This window comes from Nannobrachium achirus, assembly GCF_963921795.1.
Source record: "Nannobrachium achirus genome assembly, chromosome: 22".
Taxonomy (NCBI): Eukaryota; Metazoa; Chordata; class Actinopteri; order Myctophiformes; family Myctophidae; genus Nannobrachium; species Nannobrachium achirus.
In genome coordinates, this window is record NC_137829.1 from 13,614,703 (window position 1) to 13,639,580 (window position 24,878).

Genomic DNA, 24,878 nt, shown 5'->3' on the forward strand with positions numbered 1-24,878 from the left:
TTGGTCCAGGTACGATACTAAGTTTTGTACCTGACATCTGGGAACTCAGATACTAATAGTAAAGCCATATAATACAGTGGTTGTTATTATTGGTTGTTCAGTAACAGCGTCTCCATGTCTCCCCAGACGTTATATAAATATAACATACATGTGATAACCCATTTCATCCAATCCAAGGAGAGATAACTCACACAGGATACACTGATACAGGCTAAACAAGTAAAGTTGGAAGTGATGAAACAAAGAAATGAGCAGCAGACATTCAGTCACAATTCACCCTTTGTCAAGTCCCACCCGTTGTCCCGCTCCTCTTCATACCCATTGGTTGCTGTATCTTGGTGGGAACTACCCTTGTAATTCAGGTGCTTCGTATTGTTATTCGGTGTTCAATTCTAATTTCAAACTTGGTTTCAGTAAAATGGAGCTGCTCAGTGGCAGTATAGTGGCTCAGCATGTTTTTTTTTTCAAAATAAAAAGGCGGAACCAGGGCGGGTCAAGGCAGATAGAGCCAGGGACCAACCAGAAGGCTAACAAAGGGTGAATTGGAAGTGGAAGAGGGATCTCTTTTCTTCTATTACTATATCAGTAGGCTACCTTGTGCACCAATTTCCCAATACCAAGGCAAATTATAAAGCAAGAAGAATGTCTTCTTTTTGGCATTTTGGAATAAAAATAAATGTTTACAGAGTTAAAGAGATAGCAGGCACAATAGAGGCAAATTTGCATTGGTATATGAATCTCAAATGTTGCCTTGAGATTTGGACTTGACCTTGACTTGCACACAGTGACAATCTCAGCTTAGTAACATTCAACAGGTATATTGATGCAGTGCACACAATGGTCCCATCCATGACATGTTATTGCTATGCTCCCGTTGATCAGTCATTCTCAACCTTTTATTCTATTAAGGACTCCCAGTTTGATGCATAAGACACCCTCGGGCACCTTTTTTCCCCCTGGGACCCGAATTCTGATAATATAAACTATTATTGTACTTTGTAGTATATACAATGACCCAATAACACAACTTATGCTTTTGGGCTTCCACCAAACAGACAAGTCCTCACAAGGGGTCCCCGACCCCAGGTTGGGATACACTGACTTCGACCAATCTGATCATCAATACAACTTGGTTGTATTTGAATATCATATATCGTCACTGTTGGGCAGAAACCTTGCATCTCCATAATAGTCTAATTCAGGGGTCTTCAACGTTTTCAGGCCAAGGACCCCTTAGTTGAGAGAGAGAGAGGGACCCCCACAACCTTTTCATAGATTCCATATAGTTTCATCGTTTGACAGCACGATCATCAGTGTATTTTGGATTCATGAGGACCCCCTAGGCCTAGGGGTCCCAGACCCCCTGTTGAAGACCCCTGGTACTGTATCTTTGTAGGTTTCTTCCGATGTCCCCCTCTCTTCTCTCCCATATATCAATGCCCTACTGTATATTGTTTTGCAAAAGTAGTGAAAATAACCAATAATGCAAGTTCACAATGCATTGTGATGCGTTGTGAGTGTGTAGATTGGCTATTTTTTATTATTGAAAACATTAAGGGCTAATGCTTCAGCACAAATCAGGCTACTGGTCTAAAACTCAAGAACCTTCCATAGCCAGCATCAGCAAACACCTCACTTTGTAAATATCAAAAACTAAATGTAAGAAAAGGCCCCTATGTCATACATTGTGATACGCCTATCCCAACTGCATGCGCAATGAATTAAGCTTATGACTCTTCTTAAATGCATTTCCATCCTGCTCTGTGTCAAGGTGTGAGATTTCCCTGCCTACAGGAGAGAGAAAAATATATAATATATACTGTATGTTTTTCATTTATTTTTCTGGAAATGTGTAAAGAAAAAAAAAGAGAGAGAGAGAGAGACAGAGAGAGAGAGCAAGAGAGCGAGAGAGAGAGAGAGAGAGAGAGAGAGAGAGAGAAACACAGCCTTAATTAGCATCATTGGTAAACCGGTGAAGGAAATAGTATCCCAAAGTCATTTTTCTCCTGAAAATCTTTTGAAAAAAAAATAAAAAAAATAAAGAAAACAATTGTGGGAAGTTGTGGGTGGTATGCCATGGTGTCAGTAGATCTATAGGTACATCATAAAGTCACCTGTTACTGATGTGGTCTACCATGGTGTCAGTGGATCTCCAGTCTAGGGATGGGACGATAAGCGATATGTTTTTGGCAAATGTTCCGTTCCAGGATAATGGATTTTGATCATCGCGATAATATCGTAAATTACAATTTCTTTTGTCACAATAATCGTGATGTGACATTTTCATATTGTCCCATGATCCATCCCTATATAACGTCACATCATACTGATGTGGTCTGCCATGGTGTCAGTGGACCTCCAGTCATCCAGGATAAAGTCACAGACTGTGCGCAGACAGCGCAGAGCAGAGTTCCAGGCGTGCTGGTCTCGGTCCCAGGGGTTTCTCCGCAGGTCCAGGGTCACTCTCTGCGCTGGGGGATTCTGCTGTAGACGCTGCGCAAACTCCAACAGATCAGCTGGCTGGATGAAGTTAGAGCTGTTCCCCCATGGGCCAAACACAGGACCAGAAAATGGAAGAATACAAAATAAGAACACAAAATAACAGAATGAAACTCATGCCATCCTAGGGCAATGGGGCAGGTCAATTAACCAAACAAATACATATCAAAAACAGATATTTAGAAGGGTTAGGCATATTTCGAATTTGTAAAAAATCTACAGGCTCTGAAGCTTGGATTTGGATTATAACAGTTCAAGAGAAATATTAGACAACATTATCTTTTTTTAATTTGCTTCACTGAACGCAAGGAGGAACCCTGAGCTCTTAGCTATTCTGATGTGTCACTGACTAGTGCAACGTGTTGTGGATGTGTAGATTTGCTCTTTTCGTGCACGGCACTGTAGTACACGTATACTCTATAAATTATGCTTTAAAGGTAAAAGTAAAAAACAAACAAACAAACAAAAATAAATGGAAATAAAAGCCAGGAGATGCGCATTAATACAATAAATTCAATTGCATTGAAATGTAATTAAGTTGTGAACATGTCAGTACTTACCTGATATCCAGCGTTGTGACAGTGCTTTGTGAAGGTCCAGCATACAGTTCTGTCAGTGTGGAGACATTCTTGGCTGTAGATACAAGCAAAACAACAGCAAGCTGGTATAAAAGGACTGTGTTATTTCAAGTTAGATTTTGCGTTACTTTCTCCTCAGCGTTCTGGGTGACGTCACAACGTCACCCATCTGCACAATGGACGTCGCGTCCATTGTGCAGATGGTGGTTTTCACTGTATACAGTGAAAAGGTTCTTCTCTAGTGTGGTGTCTCGTCAGGTGACATAACAGACTGAAACTCTTGTCACACTCTTTACAGTACCTCTGTGAAATATCCAAATGGGAAAAAAGAGGCTGTGGTTTGTTTGGACTCTCATATTGTGATCAGTCTGGTATAGTTGAACCTGTCAGGGGTTTTGAGCCAAATGAGTAATTCCTCAACTCTTCGTGCTCATCAGGGTGGGGGGTCCCCAGTTAAAATATGATTATTTTGGGGGTCACAGCCTGAAAAGGTTGAGAACCACTGGCTTACCGAGGCGGTTTTGTGCCAGGCTGAGTGAGCGCAGCGATGAGGCTCTCTTCACACAGTCCACCAGCTGTCTTAAAGCATGCTCCTTGTCACTGCACCTCTCCAGCAGACGACAGTCCCTCAGCGACAACTCTAAAGAGAGGCACACACAAGACACAACACACATGCCAATCACTTAATGCAGTATGCAGATTTATTTTTGTTTTGCCAGTGTTCCCTATTCTATATTCAGGTCCCTTACTGTGACAAACTACAAGGCTTCTTCATTAATTTCCCCTCCGTCCACAAGGAGACACCACAGTGGCTCAGTGGAACCTGTGCTACAGGTGAGGTGCAGCCACCTCACTTCCTCCCACACTCTACAATAGGCCTGGATTCCCATTCTCCATTAGTCCCTTTGTCTCCAAACAAATGCCAGCAGGCCTGTGTGTCTACAACTGATGTTTTGCCATGCGTCTTTGAACATTGTTCTATGTAAGTTTCAGTGTTCTACTTGATGTTTAACCACACTTTGATTCATTTAATATTATGAAATGACTAAATACTTGGCTTATTATTATTTGAATTATCTGAAATACTTTAATGTATTTGAAGGCCATACTTTATGTTTAATATTTTAATAGACATATTATAATTTGTTCCTTTTTTTGTGTTTCTTATTTAGAACCATGGCAATCATCATTTAATGTCACCTACCTATTCACCAATTCATCATTATCCGGAAAAGAAATAAAACTGGATAATTGATTGCAACCTTTGTCCTGGTGGTTATGTGGTTTTGTGGCTCCAGTTTGAACTTTAAATCCTAACACTTACCCCCCCCCCCCCCCCCCCCGTAGAGGCCTTAAGTTCCTGCCACAAAAAAAATATATTTGGTTATAATCTTGCTCACGTAAAATGTATAATATCTCACTGAATACCAGATTTTACATTCAACTGAATGTGATTAGTCTATTTATACTTTCTATTTGTACATAAATAAATAAATAAAACCTGTTAGCAGAATTGTATAGCCTTAAAATAGTATTATTTATTTAATTGGTCACTTTGTTCCATAAACTATTATTGTAATACCACAATATAATAAAAGTAAAGGTTCTGCAAATTACTTAAGTCACATTGTTAAAGTATTAACATCAGAATATACTTTAAAGGAGAAGACCGTTCATAAAGGGTTTCTTACTTTTTAGTTGTCTCCCCTCAGATGTTGACTAGTGGTCGAGGTCTTGATTTTATTTCCCAAAGCATTGTTGTGATTTTCGTCCAAACCAGAAAACCGAGTTCCATCTCACAACGGCGGTTCATGGGCAAAACCAAAATCCGAGTATTTAAACATGTCAAAACAACAAAATAACGCCTCAGGTCTCCTTCTTGGACTCCCAGCCATAGAGTTATAATAAGAATAGAGAGGGCAACTGATATCCCCGCCCGTCCACTTGCATTGAGTTGCTCACCCAGCGCATGAAGCGTACTTCCGCGTTTGAAACGCCTCTGAAACGTGACGTAGTGGGGCTACTATTTGGCTTCTGAGCCAATCGCGACGGTCGGGGAGCGAGAAACGGGGAGGCGGGGGTAGCGGGAGGCTATCTGCCTCAACTGAACTAACTGTTTGAATAGTAGCCCCAACTGCAGTACCTCAAACGGCCACCATGTACTTTTTGCTTCAAAGCGCCCCCAGGGTTCTGGGGGCTTGCTCCCAGCAGGGAACGGATGTCAACAAACTGCACGTGATCGCAGCACTGTTGTGAAACAGCCGTAAAGCGAATGCTGTCTCCAGCATGGAGATGTTTTTTATTCTACCAGCAGGGGCGTAGTTTTGCAATCTTTTGTTGCTTCTCCCAGCTAAATGTATGGAAAAAGCGATCTCTGCAGTTCTATAATGTTCCAAACCCCTTCTGTATGACTGTATCTACTGCACGTTTATGTTGTTGCATATTCATGAGCCATTGGCATTGATTGTTGCAACACACTCTAGTAGTCTATTCAGCCAAGGCAACAAAGAACATTCCAGTGACAATAACGTGTAAAAAGCCTAGTACAAATTTGAACCTGTTTTATAATATTATATGTTATACTACTGCAGTAGGCCTAACTAAAGTTTTCAAATAAATGTAGTGGAGTAAAAGTAGAATATTTGGATCAGTGAGTAGAAGTAAAAGTATTGGAAAAACTACGCCCCTGCTGGTAGAATAAAAAACATCTCCATGCTGGAGACAGCATTCGCTTTACGGCTGTTTCACAACAGTGCTGCAATCACGTGCAGTTTGTTGACATCCGTTCCCTGCTGGGAGTCCAAGAAGGAGACACTTGACCTGTTTCACGAAAGTAGAATAAACTAAGCTGGAATTTAAGACATATCCAGACTTGACAAAGCCTCCTCCATATAGCCTGGCTTATTCCGTTCCACTAACACCAAGCCAGGCTGAGAAGGAGAGACTTTGTTGAGCCAGGATCGTAAAGCCTGGCTCGACAAGGCATGGGCTTTTCTTTGGAAAGCCCATGCAGTCGAGCATCGATTCCTTGATCGTGACCAATCACGGCACCGAAGAACAGAGCAGTGTCCTCCCTCCCCCCACATAAAAAAGACAGGCATGCTATAGCTGCTATCAGTGGTGAAAAAGTACTCACATGTTTTACTCAAGTAAAAGTATCAATACTGCAATGAAGAAATACTCTGTTAGTAAAAGTCCAGAATAAAAAATGTACTTGAGTAAAAGTATCAAAATGTACTTAAAGTACAAAAAGTAAAAGTACTCATTATGCAGATATCCCATTTCAAGTTTTCAAATATAGGAAAATCTTTTGAAAATAGCAGATCTACATGCTCAGAATGCTTTGCATTGTGAGCTTGTAGATCTACAAAGTAAAGTAACTAAAGTTTTCAAATAAATGTATTGGAGTAAAAGTACAATATTTGGATCTGAGATGTATTGTGGAGTAGATCGAAGTAAATAAAGTATTGGAAATTGGAAATACTCAAGTAAAGTACAAATACTGCAAGATTATACCTAGAGGAGTAGTTCACCACTTTTCAACCTGTCTTCATATAATAGGTCCCCACTAATGTCCATGAATATCACAATTTTTTTCTACTCAACTATTTTTGAGTGAGGACCAATTATATGAACATAGGTTGAAAAGTGGTGGAGTGCCCCTTTAAGTACAATACTTAAGTAAATGTCCTTAGTTACTTTACACACACCTAGACAGGCTGTTATATTACTCTTATCGCTAACTTAATTGAAAACAACCTTGCTACATTGTCAGCCATTTTTTTTTATAATCTCAAGAATTTCAGTAATTTATTATCACACATCTAACAATATGAACTATAGTGACATATCACATGAGTCATATGATTCATGATTTATTCAGTATTTTAGTAATAGGCTTATAATTAAATGTATTATATATCTTTGTATTTTTTATTTCATTTTAATGCAGAGTAATTAACAAGACTCTATATACTAACATAGGTGTTGAATTAAATGTGGAAAAAGTCATTAGTTTACATTTGGAGTCATAGGACTAACAGCTATTTCACAAAACTTGAACAAAAAGGCACATGGATTAACAAATCTTGGCTATGAGCCTGGTCTAGAGCAGGCTAGCTTCATAGCTTAATCTCCATGGTAACTAAAGTGGGATAACTTTCATGAAACCGAGTTCAGGCTTAAAATATCCAGGTTAACTGGCGAGGCTAATCTGCCAAGTAATTCAGCTTTCATGAAACCGATTGAGCTCTGACTCAGACTTACTAAAGCCAGGATAGCTGATAAAGCCAGGCTTTATCCCTAATCTAGGTTTCGTGAAACAGGCCCCTGAGGCGTTATTTTGTTGTTTTGACATGTTTAAATACTCGGATTTTGGTTTTGCCCATGAACCGCCGTTGTGAGATGGAACTCGGTTTTCTGGTTTGGACGAAAATCACAACAATGCTTTGGGAAATAAAATCAAGACCTCGACCACTAGTCAACATCTGAGGGGAGACAACTAAAAAGTAAGAAACCCTTTATGAACGGTCTTCTCCTTTAACTTAAAACCTAAAAGAACTCATTATGTACATTACCTTGTAACAAAGAACATGTAGTCAGTACATGTACTACATCAGGCAGATATTTAGCCATGTTCACATCCTCCAAGTGGAGCTTCTTCAAGTGTCCCCTTGACTCTGAACAATTATCATCACAATGTATTACTGACAGCACACAAATAACAATAACAATAAGTCAAATGTACTTCATTATTTGTGCCAATGGCAGACCAGAGGTTTAATTTCAAACGGGGTACACAATAATGTGATTTCTAAGGCATGTACAACACTGACTATTACTGACTGATTTAGTTCAAATTCTACTGCACAGTTAACAATACATTGACTAATATGATGATTTTCTTATGAAGGACAGAACATTAAAAATATATTGAATAATTTGATTATTTCTTGAGAGATGAGGCATTACATTTTGTATAACACGGTTCTATTGTGAAAATAAGTGATCTACGTTGCAAGGCGTTGTGAGCATGTAGATCGTCTATTTTCACAATTTCTGCCTCTAATATTTGACAATTTGTCATTTTAGAGGTATTAGAAGTCCTTAAATTGTCACTTTAGAAATGTGCATATACACTACACTTAAACTTTATATTGGTTTGTTTACTGTTGAGTGAGAAAGCTGTTTGTTTATTGTTGAGTGAGAAAGCAATGTTGCACAATAAGTTAATCATCTGGGGACCCCTCCAAAATTATTTGGGGACCCCCCCTGGGGTCCCGACCCACAGGTTGAGAACCACTGGTCTAGTGTATGTACTGTTGGTGTTGTTGGCCAGGTTACCTGAGATACAGCGTAAGAGCAGTGTGTTAGAAAAGCCACTAGGCATCCTGAGTCCTGAGAGATGCAGTGATGTGAGCTGTGGACATCTCTTCAACACGCGTGTTACATGACGCACGTCAATCTCCACCTGAGCTACTTTCACTGACAGATGAGACAGAGAGAGTTCTGTAACACGCACGCACACACACACACACACACACAGACAGACACACGCAAGACATTAGCCCAAGACATCTTCCAAAGTGTCCTATTCCTGTTCAGTATTTGAGTAAAATGTATGTCAAACATGTTTTTCTTTGAAATGACAACGTTCGAGAATCGTTGTTTTTGCACACCTGTGTCCGACACGGCGCTGGTGGTTGGCACGACATGGGCCTCCTCGTTGTCAGGTTCCTGGAAGCGGGGGCCACACTCACCTGAAAGGGTGAAAGTTTTAAAAGGACTAGTAAGCCCCAAAAAATAACTACTTATTTTCTATCAATTACACACACCATTAAGTCTTGAATTCATGGAGCACACACACACACACACACACACAGACACACGCAAGACATTAGCCCATTTTCTTTTTACAATTTTGTTGAGACAAATTATTAAAGAGTAGCCCTTAGCTCGTACCAGACAATGTAAATTTACTTGAGATTTCTTTTTTTAAATATATATAATACTTTACATCATTTCTGGAAATGTATGACATTACAACATTTCTGGAAATGTACAACATTCACTCACAATATTTTGCCATGAGACACATTATGAGCTTGTAGATATGTTATTTTTTTGTTTTGTCAAAATAAATCTAAATCTACAAAGTAGCGAGTAACGAAACACTTTGTTGTAAGTGTAGTGTTTTTGGATTTGTAATGTATAATCAACAGCACAATGAAGCAACACATCGGTACTAGTTCCAACATGACAAGGTAAATATTACTAAATACACATCCCAAATCTCTTCCAAAGTGTCCTATTCCTGTTCAGTATTTGAGTAAAATGTATGTCAAACATGTTTTTCTTTGAAATGACAACGTTCGAGAATCGTTGTTTTTGCACACCTGTGTCCGACACGGCGCTGGTGGTTGGTTGTAGGGATGTTAATCGACGCATTATTGGCAATCGACGCGTCGCGGCCGAAAATCGACGCGTCGATCGACTTTTTTCACTTTTTTTTTCGCTATTAGCAGCAGCTGAGAGGAGAGCACAACGGCGCATTACTTTAAGCAACACAACGTATGCAGCTGCACCCATCAGAACTTGCATCAAAGCCCTAATAATAATTATAATAAATAATTGCTCTTCCTTGCGTTACCATGGAGTCTGTTCTTTAGAGACTAGAAGCGGAGTGATAAATTCCATGGAACGTAGTGGGGGCGCTCAGGCTGGTGCACCCCAGGCTAGTGTATCAAATGTGGAGCAGTGTCTGCCTCGCTCTCTCCCCGACCGCGTCCACGGGAGTGTCGCATTAACGTGATTTTGCGATCATCGCACACGACGGCGACGCTGCCATTAACAAGCAAGCTTTCGTGTCAAGCATGCATGCAGAGGCAGGAGGTAAACAAAAGCATCCAGTCCATAGAGTTGATACAGTCAGGCAAGTCAGCGCGCACTGCTATGACGCGCGCATCAGCCTGGTCCAGCAGTGTTTCGCAACCAGTAGTCCGCGGACCTGACTAGCGCCGCATGCATGCGAATGCACAACACAGACATGCACTCGTCTCCGACACAGACACACACGGTCCACTCACTTATGGAAAACATTAACGCTTATAACGTTTTTGAACGATTAAAACCTTTTTTGGGGGAAAAACTTTTGAAAAATAAAAAAATATATATATTTTTCGATTTTTCGACTCGTACTTTTTGAGTCGCGGTGAGCGTGAGTCGATTTTCGATTTTTTTTCACATCCCTAGTTGGTTGTAGTGCGGGGTTCTCCGGCATGGGGTGAAGCTCCACCCACAGGGCGGTGAGGGTGGGGCATGCGTCCAGCAGGGTTGTCATGCAGGAGGGGTGTGGCAGAACTCCCAGCATGCTCAGCTCAGTCAGGCGGCTGCCACTCGCTGCACACAGCTGTTCCAGACTCCTCAGCAAGGTGCCCAGCACAGCGCCTCTGCACACCGCTGAACACACACACACACACACACACACACACACACACACACACACACACACACACACACACACACACACACACACACACACACACACACACCAAGGTTAATATAATAATTAACAATAATAATAATAATAATATTTTATTATTGTTTCCTTGACGCAACCACTAATATATCAACTTACAGAAAAACTAGCCCAAAGTTGCTTATAATTAGCAGACATGGCAACACTGCACTGGACTTTATCAAACATATAATTTTCCGAATGTCTGAGTGAGTGTCTGTCTGTCTGTCTGAAACAACGTTTCTCCTCAGTGGCTGGAGCAATTGATCTGAAATCGCATTAGCATATGAACACACCTAACATAACTGTGAAGCCCGTTTGTCACTTTCACAAATCATATGCTGTATATTAGCATTTTTATGGTGTATCTACTATCTATTCTGCATCAGTATCTCTGTAGCCATTAAACGAAACGGGTGCACACATCCCATAACCCACACACTGCACATCATTTCGGAGCTCATATATTTGAACGGGTAAGGACTAGTTTGACAGTAAATGACTAAAACAACAAACTACCCTCGTTTAAAAATGAATCAAAACTAATTTTCTCTTTTTATTTTTTTAACTTTGTAACCCATTTTCACCCAGTGCCAATTGCCTATGTAATCCTGGGCTCTGCTCTCTCTCTGCCACGCCTGGGGAGACAACGGACTGACTTCATGCTTCCTTCATTGCATAAGTAGTCCAAGTTGTTTCTTTTCACCTGACAGTGGGGATTTCCCCGGTTTGGATGTAGCGCGTGGAAGGAATACGTTATTCCAACCAGTTCCTTTCCCCCTCCATCAGGCACCCCGGCTGGCCAGCCAAAACTAATTTTTAGAAGAAGTGCTCTTCCGAGCACAGGTCTCCACCAGGCCACGCGTCCTGGTGGTGCTATAATAGGCAAATGTAAAAAGGGTGGCGTGTGTTCTTCACCAATCTTATGCTGCGTTCAGATGGGCTCAGGCAAGCGGTAGACGGCAAACAGCACCACCTGCTGGACGGTACGGCAAGGTAGAACAAAATATGCCCGACGGAACGGTACGGCAACATTAATTAATTATTTAAAGCGCTCGCGCAAAATGAAAACGCGTGCTGCGGTGGTTGAGGTGGCTCCATGCTGCTCTCTCTGCTACTGCTGGCTGATGTGTGTTCTGTGTGTGTTGGCGCTCTGCTCGAATTTGTCCCGTGAGATGGAGCTACGTAACATCCGGTTCCAGATTCCGTCCTGTACCACGGTAAAAAGATACATTAATTTAACTTTGAACGGCACGTCTGCCGTTTACCGTCACCGGTTTCGACTGCCGGACTACTGTACCGTTTGCCGTTCTACTCCCGTCCACTAAAATGACTTCCGGTTTGCCGTCTACCGCTTGCCTGAGCCCATCTGAACGCAGCATTAGACCTTTCATGGCACCACCATGAGGCTGATTTGAACATTTTGTAGTGTAATTTCTTCTATAAAAGGCTGATGTAAAAAATGCAAGGAAAGGGTTTTTCCTTGGCCTATAGGGAGTGCGCTTACAAATTTTGAAACAGATCGGTGGAGTTATAGGTAAAACCACAAATTGGCCTGTTATAGCGCCACCATGAGGCTGATTTAGAAAATTTGAAGTGCCATTTCTTCCTCTGCCTAGTGGGAACGTGTGTGCGCAGTTTCATGTTAATTGCACTCTGCGTTTATGATTTGAGGCATTTTGTCCAAAATGGACCAATTACAAACTTTGAAAGCCAATATCAGCCAATCAGGATGGAATATGGACAATCAGACAGATCCGTGTCGATCACATGACTGTAGAGATACCGTCTACCGATTTGCGTGATTTTTGGACAAAATCTGTAGGAGTAGTGTACAGAAATGTGTTTTGCAAACATCGGCCTCATGGTGGCGCTAGAACAGGGCCATTTGAAAAATGTTGGGCAGAGGTTCTGAATTGCCATCCAGGGAGTGTGTGTGCTTATTTTGGCAGCGACCGGGCCAACGGTGCCGGAGATTAGCTGGTAACAAACTTGGAGGACGGACGCACGGACGGAGAGGGGCGAAAACATACTCTCCCCCTGCCTTCGGCTGGTGGAGACAATGAAACAATTGAAAACAAAAAGGGAAGACAAAAGCAAACAAAGAAATGTGACTCACAGTGGGTGTGCAGGGACAGAGACTGAAGGCTCAGCCACGTTGGCAGCAGTGGTGTCAGGATGCTGATGACATCCTGGCCACACTCCCTGAGCTGCAGCGAAGCGATGTGTCCCCGAGGACACAGCGGGGGCTGCAGGAGATCCTTCGGGTGCTCGCCGGGCGTTCCACAATCCTCCTCCTCTGGTTCAAATTTGGGACGTTTGCGGGGCACGACATGGGCCTCCTCGTTGTCAGGTTCCTGGAGGCGGGGGCCACACTCACCTGAAAGGGTGCAACATTTAAAAGGACTAGTTCGCCCCAAAAAATAACTACTTATTTTCTATCAATTACACACACCATTAAGTCTTGAATTCATGGAGCTTGTAGCGCCTGTATGGAGCTACATTTGGACAATCCTTTCTCTAGTTCAGGGGGTTCCCAAACGTTTTTGGCTGAGGGCACCCCTTTAAATATTGTTTTCATCTGAGGCATTACATAACCTACATTATATTCATAATTTTCTCTCCCAGCACCTTATATTAATTCAACTCTATATAAAAAATGTTTTGCCATTATTCTCCCCGTTGCAAGGGCAACGTTGAGATTATAGCCATTTTGGTTAGAACTGACTGAAAATAACTTTGTACATGTTTACACATATAAAGATATTTTTTTAAGTGTCCAAATAAATTCAAAATATTATCAAATTATCTTGCGGCACCCCTGGACTGCCATCACGGCACCCCAGGGGGTGCACCCACTTTGAAAACCCCTGCTCTAGTTATGGGCCGTTGAATATATGTTTTAGCATTTCTGGCCAAAAATGCAGAGGAGAACAATGGGGCGGGATACAGGCTTTTCGCCAAATGGAATAAACAGGAAGCGAACAGCGAATGAGATCTTGCGATCACGTGATCTCCTGAATTTCTTTGTGTCTGAGAAAGATCTGGTGACTCATATGTTAGCGAAAACATGGAAAGACGTGATTGGCGGCGGCGAAGTTAAGAATGTGACAAAAACATCTTAATGAATTTGAGGCTTCATAGGTTGTGAAATTGATAGAAAATAAGTAATTGTTTGGGGGTGAACTACTCTTTTAATCGAACAAATCAATTTAAGCAGTAAGACTTCCTAATCGGGGTCGCAAGTATGCACAAATTGACGGTAGCAACCTCATGGTGGCGCTAGAAGAGGGGAAGAAATCAGGTGCGGAGGTTGTGGTTTGTCAGCCAAGGAGTGTGTGTGCAAAGTTTGGCATGGATAGGGGCAACGGTGGCAGAGATAAGAGTAGGGCCAAAAGTGTGACGTGACGGACAGACGGAGGGACTGACTGACGGAGGGACTGACTGACAGACAGCCGGTGGAGGTTTTCATAGTAACTCGCGACCTAATGGTCGCAATAAATTATGAAAATACTGTATAGCCCTATATTGTGCTGATCAGAGCAATCGTCACCACGATATGGCCATTTGAAGGCTTAAACACTGCTGTACTGCTGTAACAGTACTGGACAAACCGTGTGTCTCTCGCCAATGGGGCAGAACCATGAACAGTGTTTGTGGCAAGAGTGGTGCGAATTTGGAGCAACAGCACGGCTTGCAAGTTCCGATGTTGCATGAGCATGTGTGGTGTCCATCGTCCACCAATCCATCCTCTAAGCAATTTTAAATGCATATTAAAAAGCAGCTCACCAAGCTCACCTGCAGCAGGTGCGAAGATGCCTGTCCGCCCGTGCACAAGCGTCCTGTGGCAGCTGGACGCTCGGTCCTGAAGCATCCAGGACACCACCACCGCATCCTGATTATTCAATGATTACACTGATTATTGATGATTCTACAATGATTACACTGATTAGAGATTATTTTAAAATCCATCACTGATGATGTGCCCCAGCTAAGCATCAGAAGATGTATCACTACAACATTGATTATTCATTATATTATAATGATTGATTATACAATGATTACATTGACTATTCACTATATTACAATGATTATATTATGGTCACACTGATTATTATTTTATAATAATGATACAACGATTATACTGTTTAATTAGTGGTTCTCAATCTACAACCTCGTGCATTTATCTATTGGTACATTATTAAATATGTCAGTCTTTGTATATGTCAGTTATTTGCCTTAAAGTATCTGCCCTTTGCAAGGTTTTATGGAACCTAAAGGCCAAACACATTTTTTTCATTCAGATGTTCCAATATTGAATGCCAAAAACACAATTCAATCGTTAATCGTAACTGTGTGTGTGGCAATTAATCGTCAAGTAAAATGTCATAATCGTGACTGCTCTAACAATTACGGCGATTACGCAAAAATCATTGCGATTATCTCAAATAACTGTGGTAAAGCGATCGTGCGATGACTGTGACAGCCCTAACCTGATTATGTATGACGAGCTGGGTGGCTTGGCCGTGGTCCAGCAGCCTATGCAAGATGTACAGAATGCAGTCACACTGCCCCCTGGAGGGCAATAAATGCTGCTTGACCTCCACACACTGCACTGTCCTCTCCAAGCTGTTCAGCAGGACCTTCTGCTCGGTAGCCAGGCTAGGCAAGTACCTGGAGCGGAGGATAAGAAACAATGCCACAGTGTAAAGGTACTTTGTTACCAGTAAGAGTCATGCACTCAACATACAGTATCACTTTAAGTCCTGAGTCCCACAGGGCTCTAGGTCTTTTCTGTGTTATGTTATTGTGTGGAAAGCTTTTGCTGAAAATAGACCATCGACGATCAACTTCTGCGAAAGCTTTCCCTAAGTCGTTAATTATTTAAACCTATTGAGAACCAAACGTGATTTCGGGCGCTTAGGTGGTGCAGTGGTAAAAGACAAAGTACCTGCCCACCACCACAGAGGTTGTGGGTTCGAATCCACTGTGGTGCATCCGGCTTTGTCGGCGTCTATGCGAACACAATTGGCTTGTGTTTGGGGGAGGGAAGCTGGGCGGGGAGGCCGGAGGGTGATACTGGTCATTCATTGTGGGCTCGCCTGGAAGGCGAGCACACGTATGTTATCTTCATTATTGAGCACACGTATGTTATCTTCATTATTTATAGTCAGTCAGTCAGTCAGTCAGTATCCTCAAAACTTTGGCGCGCTTCATCTCTTAAACGCTTACACCTTTCAACACCATTCAAATTTTTATGTGTTCAGCTTACTGAGGACACGTGTGCTTGTATTTTTGGTTTTGAAATGTTTTGTAGTATAAATATAAAAAAATAAAATGTTTAACTTTAAGCACCCAATGCATTTCCAATGGGTTTAGTGAGTGGAGAGAAGGATAATAGACCCATGTTTATGTTAAGGCGCTGTGGCTGCAGTGTTCACACTTCAGATATGCTATCTATATCATTGCGTTCACACAGGTCTGCTCTCTGATTTGATCCAAATATCTAAGCTTTGTGATGTATATATTCTGAGTTAAAACTACAAATATCTATAAATGTCCCTCTCCACTCTACTGATTGAGACAGCTGTGATTAAAGGCCTGTCTGTCATTGGCTGTTCTGTGGTGCTGCAAAGTAACTAAGTACATTTACTCAAGTATATACAAGTACTTGTACCTACAGTACAATTTTGAGGTACTTTTACTCTACTTTCCATTTTTGTTACATATACTCTACTATAAATACAGCATTTGACAGCCTCAGTTACTTGTTACTTTGCAGATTTTATTATTAATAAAAAACATAGATGGACCACTTAATACTGCTATGAAGTTGATCTACAATGTGCACACGCACGCACGCACGCACGCACGCGCGCGCGCGCGCGCGCGCGCACGCACACACACACACACACACACACACACACACACACACACACACACACACACACACACACACACACACACACACACACACACACACAAACAACTGTTACTGTGTTACTGTGAAGACGTTTGCTTGTATTTGTCTTTGAGACATGTTTTGTAGTGTTTTAGAAATTGTTCTTAAAAAGAATAAGGTTTTAGGATCCCGGGCAATGGGATTTACAGTATATATCCTAGAACCCGCAGGGACAATCAGCCGTATTAGTGGTTGTTGTTGGTTTTCAGGGAGATATCACAACCGATGCATTTTCAAATCAGATCCACAAACACAATAAAAGTCATGCTCCACTCCTCAGTCTGGAGTGGCCACATAGAAGAACGCCTTGGTTATAGACATAGTGGAGGACAGATGTGATCTGGGATTGTTAACCTACAGTATATGCACTCAATATACACCTCTAGAACACATAGAATATGTACAGTAAGGTTCAGTAGAGTACAGTAAAAGTACAGTTAGGTTCAGTAGAGTACAGTAAAGTACAGTAAGGTACAGTAAAGTACAATAAAGTACAGTAAAGTACAATAAAGTACAGTAAGGTACAGTGGAGTACAGTAAAGTACAGTAGAGTAACGTAAATTACAGTAGAGTACAGTAAAGTACAGTATATTAAGGTACAGTAGAGTACAGTACAGTAAGGTACAGTACGGTACAGTAGAGTACAGTATAGTATAGTACAGTAAGGTACACTACAGTAAGGTACAGTAGAGTACAGTAAAGTACAGTACAGTAAGGTACAGTACAGTAGGGTACAGTAGAGTACAGTAAAGTACAGTAAGGTACAGTACAGTAGAGTACAGTAAAGTACAGTAAGTTACAGTAGAGTACAGTAAAGTACAGTAAGGTACAGTAGAGTACAGTAAAGTACAGTAGAGTACAATAAAGTACAGTAAAGTAGAATAAAGTACAGTAAGGTACAGTGGAGTACAGTAAAGTACAGTAGAGTACAGTAAAGTACAGTAGAGTACAGTAAAGTACAGTATAGTAAGGTACAGTAGAGTACAGTACAGTAAGGTACAGTACGGTACAGTAGAGTACAGTATAGTATAGTACAGTAAGGTAGAGTACAGTACAGTAAGGTACAGTAAAGTACAGTAAGGTACAGTACAGTAGAGTACAGTACAGTACAGTAAGGTACAGTACAATACTGTAGGGTACTGTACCTTACAGTACCTTAAAGTATCCTATTTGTTGGGTTGGAATCGAGCCCACACTGTTTCGAAGGAACAGTATTTCTAGTTTATTTCTATATTTATATACTAGTCAGTATCTCCTCAAAACTTTGGCGCGCTTCATCTCTTAAACGCTTACACCTTTCAACACCATTCACATTTTTATGTGTTCAGCTTACTGAGGACAGGTGTGCTTGTATTCTTGGTTTTGAAATGTTTTGTAGTATAAATATAAAAAATAAAAATGTTTAACTTTAAGCACCCAATGCATTTCCAATGGGTTTAGTGAGTGGGGACAGAGTGGAGAGAAGGATAATAGACCCATGTTTATGTTAAGGCGCTGTGGCTGCAGTGTTCACACTTCAGATATGCTATCTATATCATTGCGTTCACACAGGTCTGCTCTCTGATTTGATCCAAATATCTAAGCTTTGTGATGTATATATTCTGAGTTAAAACTACAAATATCTATAAATGTCCCTCTCCACTCTACTGATTGAGACAGCTGTGATTAAAGGCCTGTCTGTCATTGGCTGTTCTGTGGTGCTACAAAGTAACCAAGTACATTTACTCAAGTATATACAAGTACTTGTACCTACAGTACAATTTTGAGGTACTTTTACTCTACTTTCCATTTTTGTTACATATACTCTACTATAAATACAGCATTTGACAGCCTCAGTTACTTGTTACTTTGCAGATTTTATTATTAATAAAAAACATAGATGGACCACTTAATACTGCTATGAAGTTGATCTACAATGTGCACACGCACGCACGCACGCACGCACGCACGCACGCACGCACGCACGCACGCACGCACGCACGCACGCACGCACGCACGCACGCACGCACGCACGCACGCACGCACGCACGCACGCACGCACGCACGCACGCACGCACGCACGCACGCACACACACACACACACACACACACACACACACACACACACACACACACACACACACACACACACACACACACACACACACACAACTGTTACTGTGTTACTGTGGAGACGTTTGCTTGTATTTGTCTTTGAGACATGTTTTGTAGTGTTTTAGAAATGTTACTTAAAAAGAATAAGGTTTTAGGATCCCGGGCAATGGGATTTACAGTATATATCCTAGAACCCGCAGGGACAATCAGCCGTATTAGTGGTTGTTGTTGGTTTTCAGGGAGATATCACAACCAATGCATTTTCAAATCAGATCCACAAACACAATAAAAGTCATGCTCCACTCCTCAGTCTGGAGTGGCCACATAGAAGAACGCCTTGGTTATAGACATAGTGGAGGACAGATGTGATCTGGGATTGTTAACCTACAGTATATGCACTCAATATACACCTCTAGAACACATAGAATATGTACAGTAAGGTTCAGTAGAGTACAGTAAAAGTACAGTAAGGTTCAGTAGAGTACAGTAAAGTACAGTAAGGTACAGAAAGGTACAGTACAGAAAGGTACAGTAGAGTACAGTACAGTAAGGTACAGTAAAGTACAATACAGTACAGTAAGGTACAGTAGAGTACAGTAAAGTACAATAAAGTACAGTAAAGTAGAATAAAGTACAGTAAGGTACAGTGGAGTACAGTAAAGTACAGTAGGGTACAGTAAAGTACAGTATAGTAAGGTACAGTAGAGTACAGTACAGTAAGGTACAGTACGGTACAGTAGAGTACAGTATAGTATAGTACAGTAAGGTACAGTACAGTACAGTAAGGTACAGTAGAGTACAGTACAGTAAGGTACAGTAGAGTACAGTAAAGTACAGTAAGTTACAGTAGAATACAGTAAAGTACAGTACAGTAGAGTACAGTAAAGTACAGTAAGTTACAGTACAGTACAGTACAGTACAGTACAGTACAGTACAGTACAGTAAGGTGCAGTACAGTATAGTAAGGTACAGTACAATACTGTAAGGTACTGTACCTTACAGTACCTTAAAGTATCCTATTTGTTGGGTTGGAAGCGAGCCCACACTGTTTCGAAGGAACAGTATTTCTAGTTGCACATACTCCTGTCAACAGGGTCAGGGAGTGTTCTCCCCAGAATATGAGTGCTGGGGTTCAAATGGTTAAAGGTGCTGTTAAGTGATATGTTACGAATAAACAAAACAATTTTTTTTAAAGGGTCGTCCTTTTTCCCATCTTCCCATTAAAGTCAATGGGAAATTTCAATTCTCTAATAAATTCATAGTTTGGCACACTACAGTTTGGCACACTACTGGCCAAACTGTTAAAAAGTTGAAGCTTTATATTACCGTATGATAGTCTCAGAGGAGGGTTGTGGAGAGTTTCAAAACATTTTTTTTGTGTTAATAATGCGGGAACAATGGCCACTATTAATAGGTTTCTAGGAAGACAAGCCTGGATTCCCCATCCAAGATGTCACTGGTAAGCACAAGCAGGTTTCTGCACTGTTCACAGCCCACTTCTGAGTAAGTAGACAAAAATAGTAACCGATCTATAAATGCGACAAATCTCTGTCTGTCTGTCTGTCTGTCTGTATGTAATCCGCGTATCTTGAGAACCGTTCGTCCCACCGGCTTCAAATTCGGCACGCGCGTTCCCCGCCGCGGGCCCGGAGTGCAGTGCCGGGCCTCGACCCGTTCCAAGGTTTTCCGAAACCGGCGCAAAACGTTCGGAATCTCCTTATGCGGAGCTGATTGTTGACATCAGGCTGTTCCGGAGAAAATCGGCGCAAGCTCTGACTCATTGTGACATCACTTCATAAAAGGCTCTGACATCACGTACACCACATGAGTCAATGGGCATAAATGGACACAGGCGAACAGATGGTCAAAACGGGTCCTATGACAACAGGTATAATGGGGTTTGCATTAAAGAGGGAACCGGCACTGTGTCTGCAACAAAGTCGGAGGCACAGACAGATACAGATATCTCCATATAGGAGCATAAATGGACACAGGCAAACAGATGGTCAATACGGGTCCTACAGAGATCTCCATATATGGGCATAAAATGGATGCAGACAGACAGATAACTCCATATATGGGCATAAATGGCATAAATGGACACACGCAAACAGATGGTCAAAACAGATCCTATGACAACAGGTATAATGGGGTTTGCATTACAGGGCGGGGCATTCATTCCCTATTTACATTGTTCCCGAGTTGGCCAGGGCGCCGACTAGACGCATGAGTGAGTCCCAAATTCATACTGTATGAAGGTAGGTTGAAAATGGGCACAGTGGGGGTTAAGGGATTTGAATCCACCGCGTTGCATCCGGCTGTGTCGAGCATCTGTACAAACCCAATTGGTCTGTGTTTGGGGAAGGGAAGCTGGGATGGTGCTATTTGTCACTGTATGTAGTATGTGTACTCCTACGAGCTGGGTGGCACCTGTAAGCAGTGAGTGTTGGGCGGGAGGAGTAGGGCGTAGTCACAGGCAGGTGACCCAGTAGTCTGGGATCACTTCACTTTTCGGTCTTGTAACCGGTCTGGAGCGGAAACCACAACACGTCATGTTGTAGTACTCAAAGGACTACAATTTGCCGGAAAGATCAAACCGGATTCAGTTTTAACCCAAAATATTCCCCTGCGCTCAAGGACATACTTTTAGGGCCTACCTAATAAACTCCTTGATGCGGAGTAGTTTTGCTTTTGAAAAAATCGTTTGGTATATGCATCTTTTAGTCCAACTGTTAGCAACTGGCAAGACTACACTAGGCTACTGGAGCATTTTAATAGGGATTGGGGAAACAAACGGAGGGAACCAAATCAAAGCGACGCCGCTTCTTCTAGTGGTTTCCGCGCTTTAGGCCAAACGGCCTGTTGTGAACGAACACCAGGCTTTTTCTCAGAAAGCCTGGTGGGCGAGGTTAGTGACCCAGTAGGATACAACAGCAGTGCCAGTGACAACACACATACATGTGTGTGGGGAGGAATCAACTGGCCTAACAAGTAAATTGAGGAGAAAAATTTAGCAACGAAAACAATTACAGTTCTTGAGTGTACTTTCCAGCACTGACCTGGAGGGCTTGACGTGGAATCGTGTGAGGTATTTGGCGATCACCAGGAGAAGGGAATTGACGTTGACTTTAGGGAGGTGTTTGATGACGCCTCCGTTGCTGAAACCGTAGAAAACCAAGCGAAACAGTTTGTCCATTGCTTCCGTTTTACATTCCTCCTCTGTGTGGAAGTCCATGGCCTGGAACACACCAATCACACGTTAGAGGAGCTTTCTTTCTAACACGTCGGTACTCAAACTATGGGTCGGGATCCCAAGTAAGGCCACGGGACAGTGAAGGTGGGGTCTCACATTGATGACAAGTGAAAAAAAAGAAGAATAAAAAGGAAAAGGTAAGCCTGTTGTACTTGTTTCTGAAAAGTGCACGGATATGTGTATGACTTTTCTTAATTCCATTTAGAGAATGTTCTCATAAATAGAAACAGATCAAACCAAAGTGTTTTTTGTTTGTTGCTTTGTCTTTTTTATGTGCACTCTTTGACTATATATATAGGTAAAACATGAATAATGGGTGGTCTAGGGAAAATGCCAAAGATTTGCCAGAAATATTTTCTTACAGCAATGTCCCACCCGTTTCGTGACATTTGAAGCTACCAAAGCGTGTTTCTTTTGGAAGCTCTGTCATTTCCCCTCCCTAATGCAGCACTACAGTATGTGTGAGACTGAGAATGTGTTGGCTAAAAAGCAGAATACTTACATGACGACGTCCCCAGATATCTTGCAGTATTGCAACCCATGCCGAGTAGGTAGATATACCTAAATGCAAGGAGACAAACCGTTACTAGAAAACACTGTATATAAATTGCGCCTAAAGGATGATTCTACAATATCAAAGAACTTTCATGAGATAATGCCTTAAATTCTTATCTGGTATACACGCTTCAAGTCAACAAAACAACTAGTGGAGAACAGAACAAATTTAAGGACTTACCAAGACCATTATTTTGTTGAGCCCCATAGTCATGGAGCAGAGCTTACCTCTACCATTTAGAGCTGGCTGGAGTCTTTCCAGGTCAATGATGTTCAGATGAGGCAACAGGTCTTTAATGAGGGATGTTGGAAGCTCTGAGGTGAGGACAAAGTCAAAGGTTTGAATAAGTGCAAATACTAGTTCCATATTAGGAACTAGTTTTTTTTTGAAGGGAGGTGAGGACAAAGGCCAAGTGTACCAGCTGGGGGGGACACGGCTTTCTCTGTTGCTGCCCCCTCCCTCTGGAACGCTCTCCCCAACCAGACAGCCCCCTACCTCACTTTCTTAAAAACCACACTCAGTCAAAACACTTCTATTCAATATTATTTAGCCTTTCCCAACTAGTTAGGATGTCTCCTCAAGGCGGACGACCACGTCCGAGCAAAGTAGCCAAATCAATATAATTTTGTCCCCCACTTCTTGAGATGTTTTTGTCAGGTATAGCCTATTTATTTACAAATACATGATACAGGTAAACAATGTCACCTTCTATCTACCGACCTACCTAGCTACCTAACTACCTATCCCACTCACCCAAGTATACCTGATTGCAGACCGGAGCACGGGGCGGAGTGAACGCGGCAAGGGGAGTGAACGCGGCAAGGGGAGCGAACGCGGCAAGGGGCGGAGTGAACGCGGCAAGGGGCGGAGTGAACGCTACTGTAAGTGAACGCGGCGGTGGGCGGAGGCGTTTGATTATTGTCCACGACATTGCAAGCGGCGCGAAGGCCAGCGGACCTTGGTCCTGCTCTTCGCCCCCGAGCGCCGCAGGCGCGAGTGGCCGCGAAGAGCGGGCCAGGGCCGCGCGGCCGGCGGAGCGCCGCGCGAGTTACGAAGCCGTGGTGAATGCAATCGTTATATTTATGCCCAGGCCGTAAGGCCTGGGCAAGCCCACGATAAACATCAGCATTGATGGCTGAATGGATAGAGTCGCCGACTTGAGTGCCAGAGATCACTAGTTCGAATCTCACCGTCGCCCCACTGCACACGTCACCGAAGCCCACGATAACCGCCGCGTTCACTCCGCCCCTTGCCGCGGTCACTCCGCCCCGTGCCGTGGCCTGCAATCAGGTAAGGCTCCACTCACCAAGCAGAGCTTTCAGATCCATGTCAACAATCAATGAATCTACAATAATCTAATGTCAATAGGGGCTCAATAATTAATCTAACCAATAATGCATGTTATGGATGCATAAATGATCAATAGTTGTAGTAGTAGCCCTAATCAATTCCCCTCACCAACAACAGTTAGCTCCGTATTCCAAACGGAGATCAACAATCAAAATACTCTATAATATTAATAATCAATGCCACTCACCCAGCAGAGCTTTCATATCCACATGTTTGACATGCTGGCTGGCAGCAGTCATACATAACTGTTTGAGACTGAGCACACATGACGTGTTGACTGCTGCCTGTCTGCTCTGAATGTTTGCAGCATAATCTTCATGCATCTTCTTCATCATCTCTCACACCGTTCATTACTGCAACACTACAGTTCTGCTGAACTACAAAACCACCTTGTTTACTTGACACTTCTAAATGAAGCTAACAGAGTAGGCTACTTGCTAAACTACAACACCAACAACACTGTCTGTCAATAATGCCAACATGGATCTATGTACTTCCGGTCATGTACTTCAAAATAAGAGTCTAATACACAATTATTTTCTTCGTCATTGTTCGTAATAGCCTTTTATATAATTATACTCTATGGTAATAGCCTAGTTCCAGACCCTGAATCGCTAGCCACACCCCTTTAAATTTTTGTTTTGGCGATTCAGTAACGTCAGCTAGCCGTTGGCTAGCTGGTAGTAGCAGCGTGTCTCAGTGTGTCTCTGATAGATCCAAGTAGTAATGCATAGCCACGGACCATGACCCTCATCCATCATTATTCAGACAGTTAGTTAGACACCCCCTCCACCAGGTGGCGAAATGCATTAAGGCAACACTGTCTGCCTGGATCTTTTATTAGGCAAAACGCATGCACTTTGACCCAGAAGTAAATAAGGTCGTGTGAAACCTGCAGTGAGTCACGACGAGAACGCACAACTTAACTTGTTAATGGTCAGTTAAATCATCAATTGTTTGCTTGCTAATAATGTTGAACTGTAAGGTTTGCTGCTGTTACTCCCGTTAGTGTAGTTATCTATGCGTTACAAATGGAGGGCGTTTTTCATAGACAGACCGAGACTGAAGAC

At 42.2% G+C, this 24,878-nt stretch overlaps 1 protein-coding gene across 3 annotated transcripts; it reads right to left on the bottom strand.

Moving 5' to 3' along the window:
- Positions 1-1,522: 1,522 nt before the first annotated feature.
- On the bottom strand, positions 1,523-24,255 carry lrrc41 (leucine rich repeat containing 41). Of its 3 annotated transcripts, none has more exons than XM_080753034.1 (14): positions 23,996-24,255; positions 22,686-22,772; positions 22,405-22,463; positions 21,709-21,887; positions 15,087-15,267; positions 14,392-14,488; positions 12,713-12,973; positions 10,275-10,535; positions 8,756-8,836; positions 8,421-8,585; positions 7,655-7,756; positions 3,589-3,717; positions 3,060-3,132; positions 1,523-2,536 (listed from the first exon to the last, which is right to left on the bottom strand). In XM_080753034.1, the coding sequence occupies exons 1-14, from the start codon at positions 24,141-24,143 to the stop codon at positions 2,317-2,319; spliced, it is 2,043 nt and encodes a 680-aa protein (XP_080609160.1). In that variant the 5' UTR covers positions 24,144-24,255; the 3' UTR covers positions 1,523-2,316. The 3 variants fall into 3 exon arrangements, with proteins under 3 accessions (XP_080609160.1, XP_080609159.1, XP_080609161.1); XM_080753033.1 differs by having other exon boundaries at positions 14,383-14,488; XM_080753035.1 differs by having other exon boundaries at positions 14,383-14,488; positions 22,639-22,772; positions 23,996-24,050.
- Positions 24,256-24,878: the final 623 nt, after the last annotated feature.

Excerpts from the sequence above, each read along its gene's own strand:
- lrrc41 (XM_080753033.1), bottom strand. The coding sequence starts at position 24,143 with ATGATGAAGAAGATGCATGAAGATTATGCTGCAAACATTCAGAGCAGA. Across the intron at positions 3,718-7,654 it reads TACATGTTCTTTGTTACAAG|AGTTGTCGCTGAGGGACTGT; the intron begins GTAATGTACATA and ends GCCTCTCTTTAG. Across the intron at positions 3,133-3,588 it reads CCTGGCACAAAACCGCCTCG|CCAAGAATGTCTCCACACTG; the intron begins GTAAGCCAGTGG and ends TTGTATCTACAG.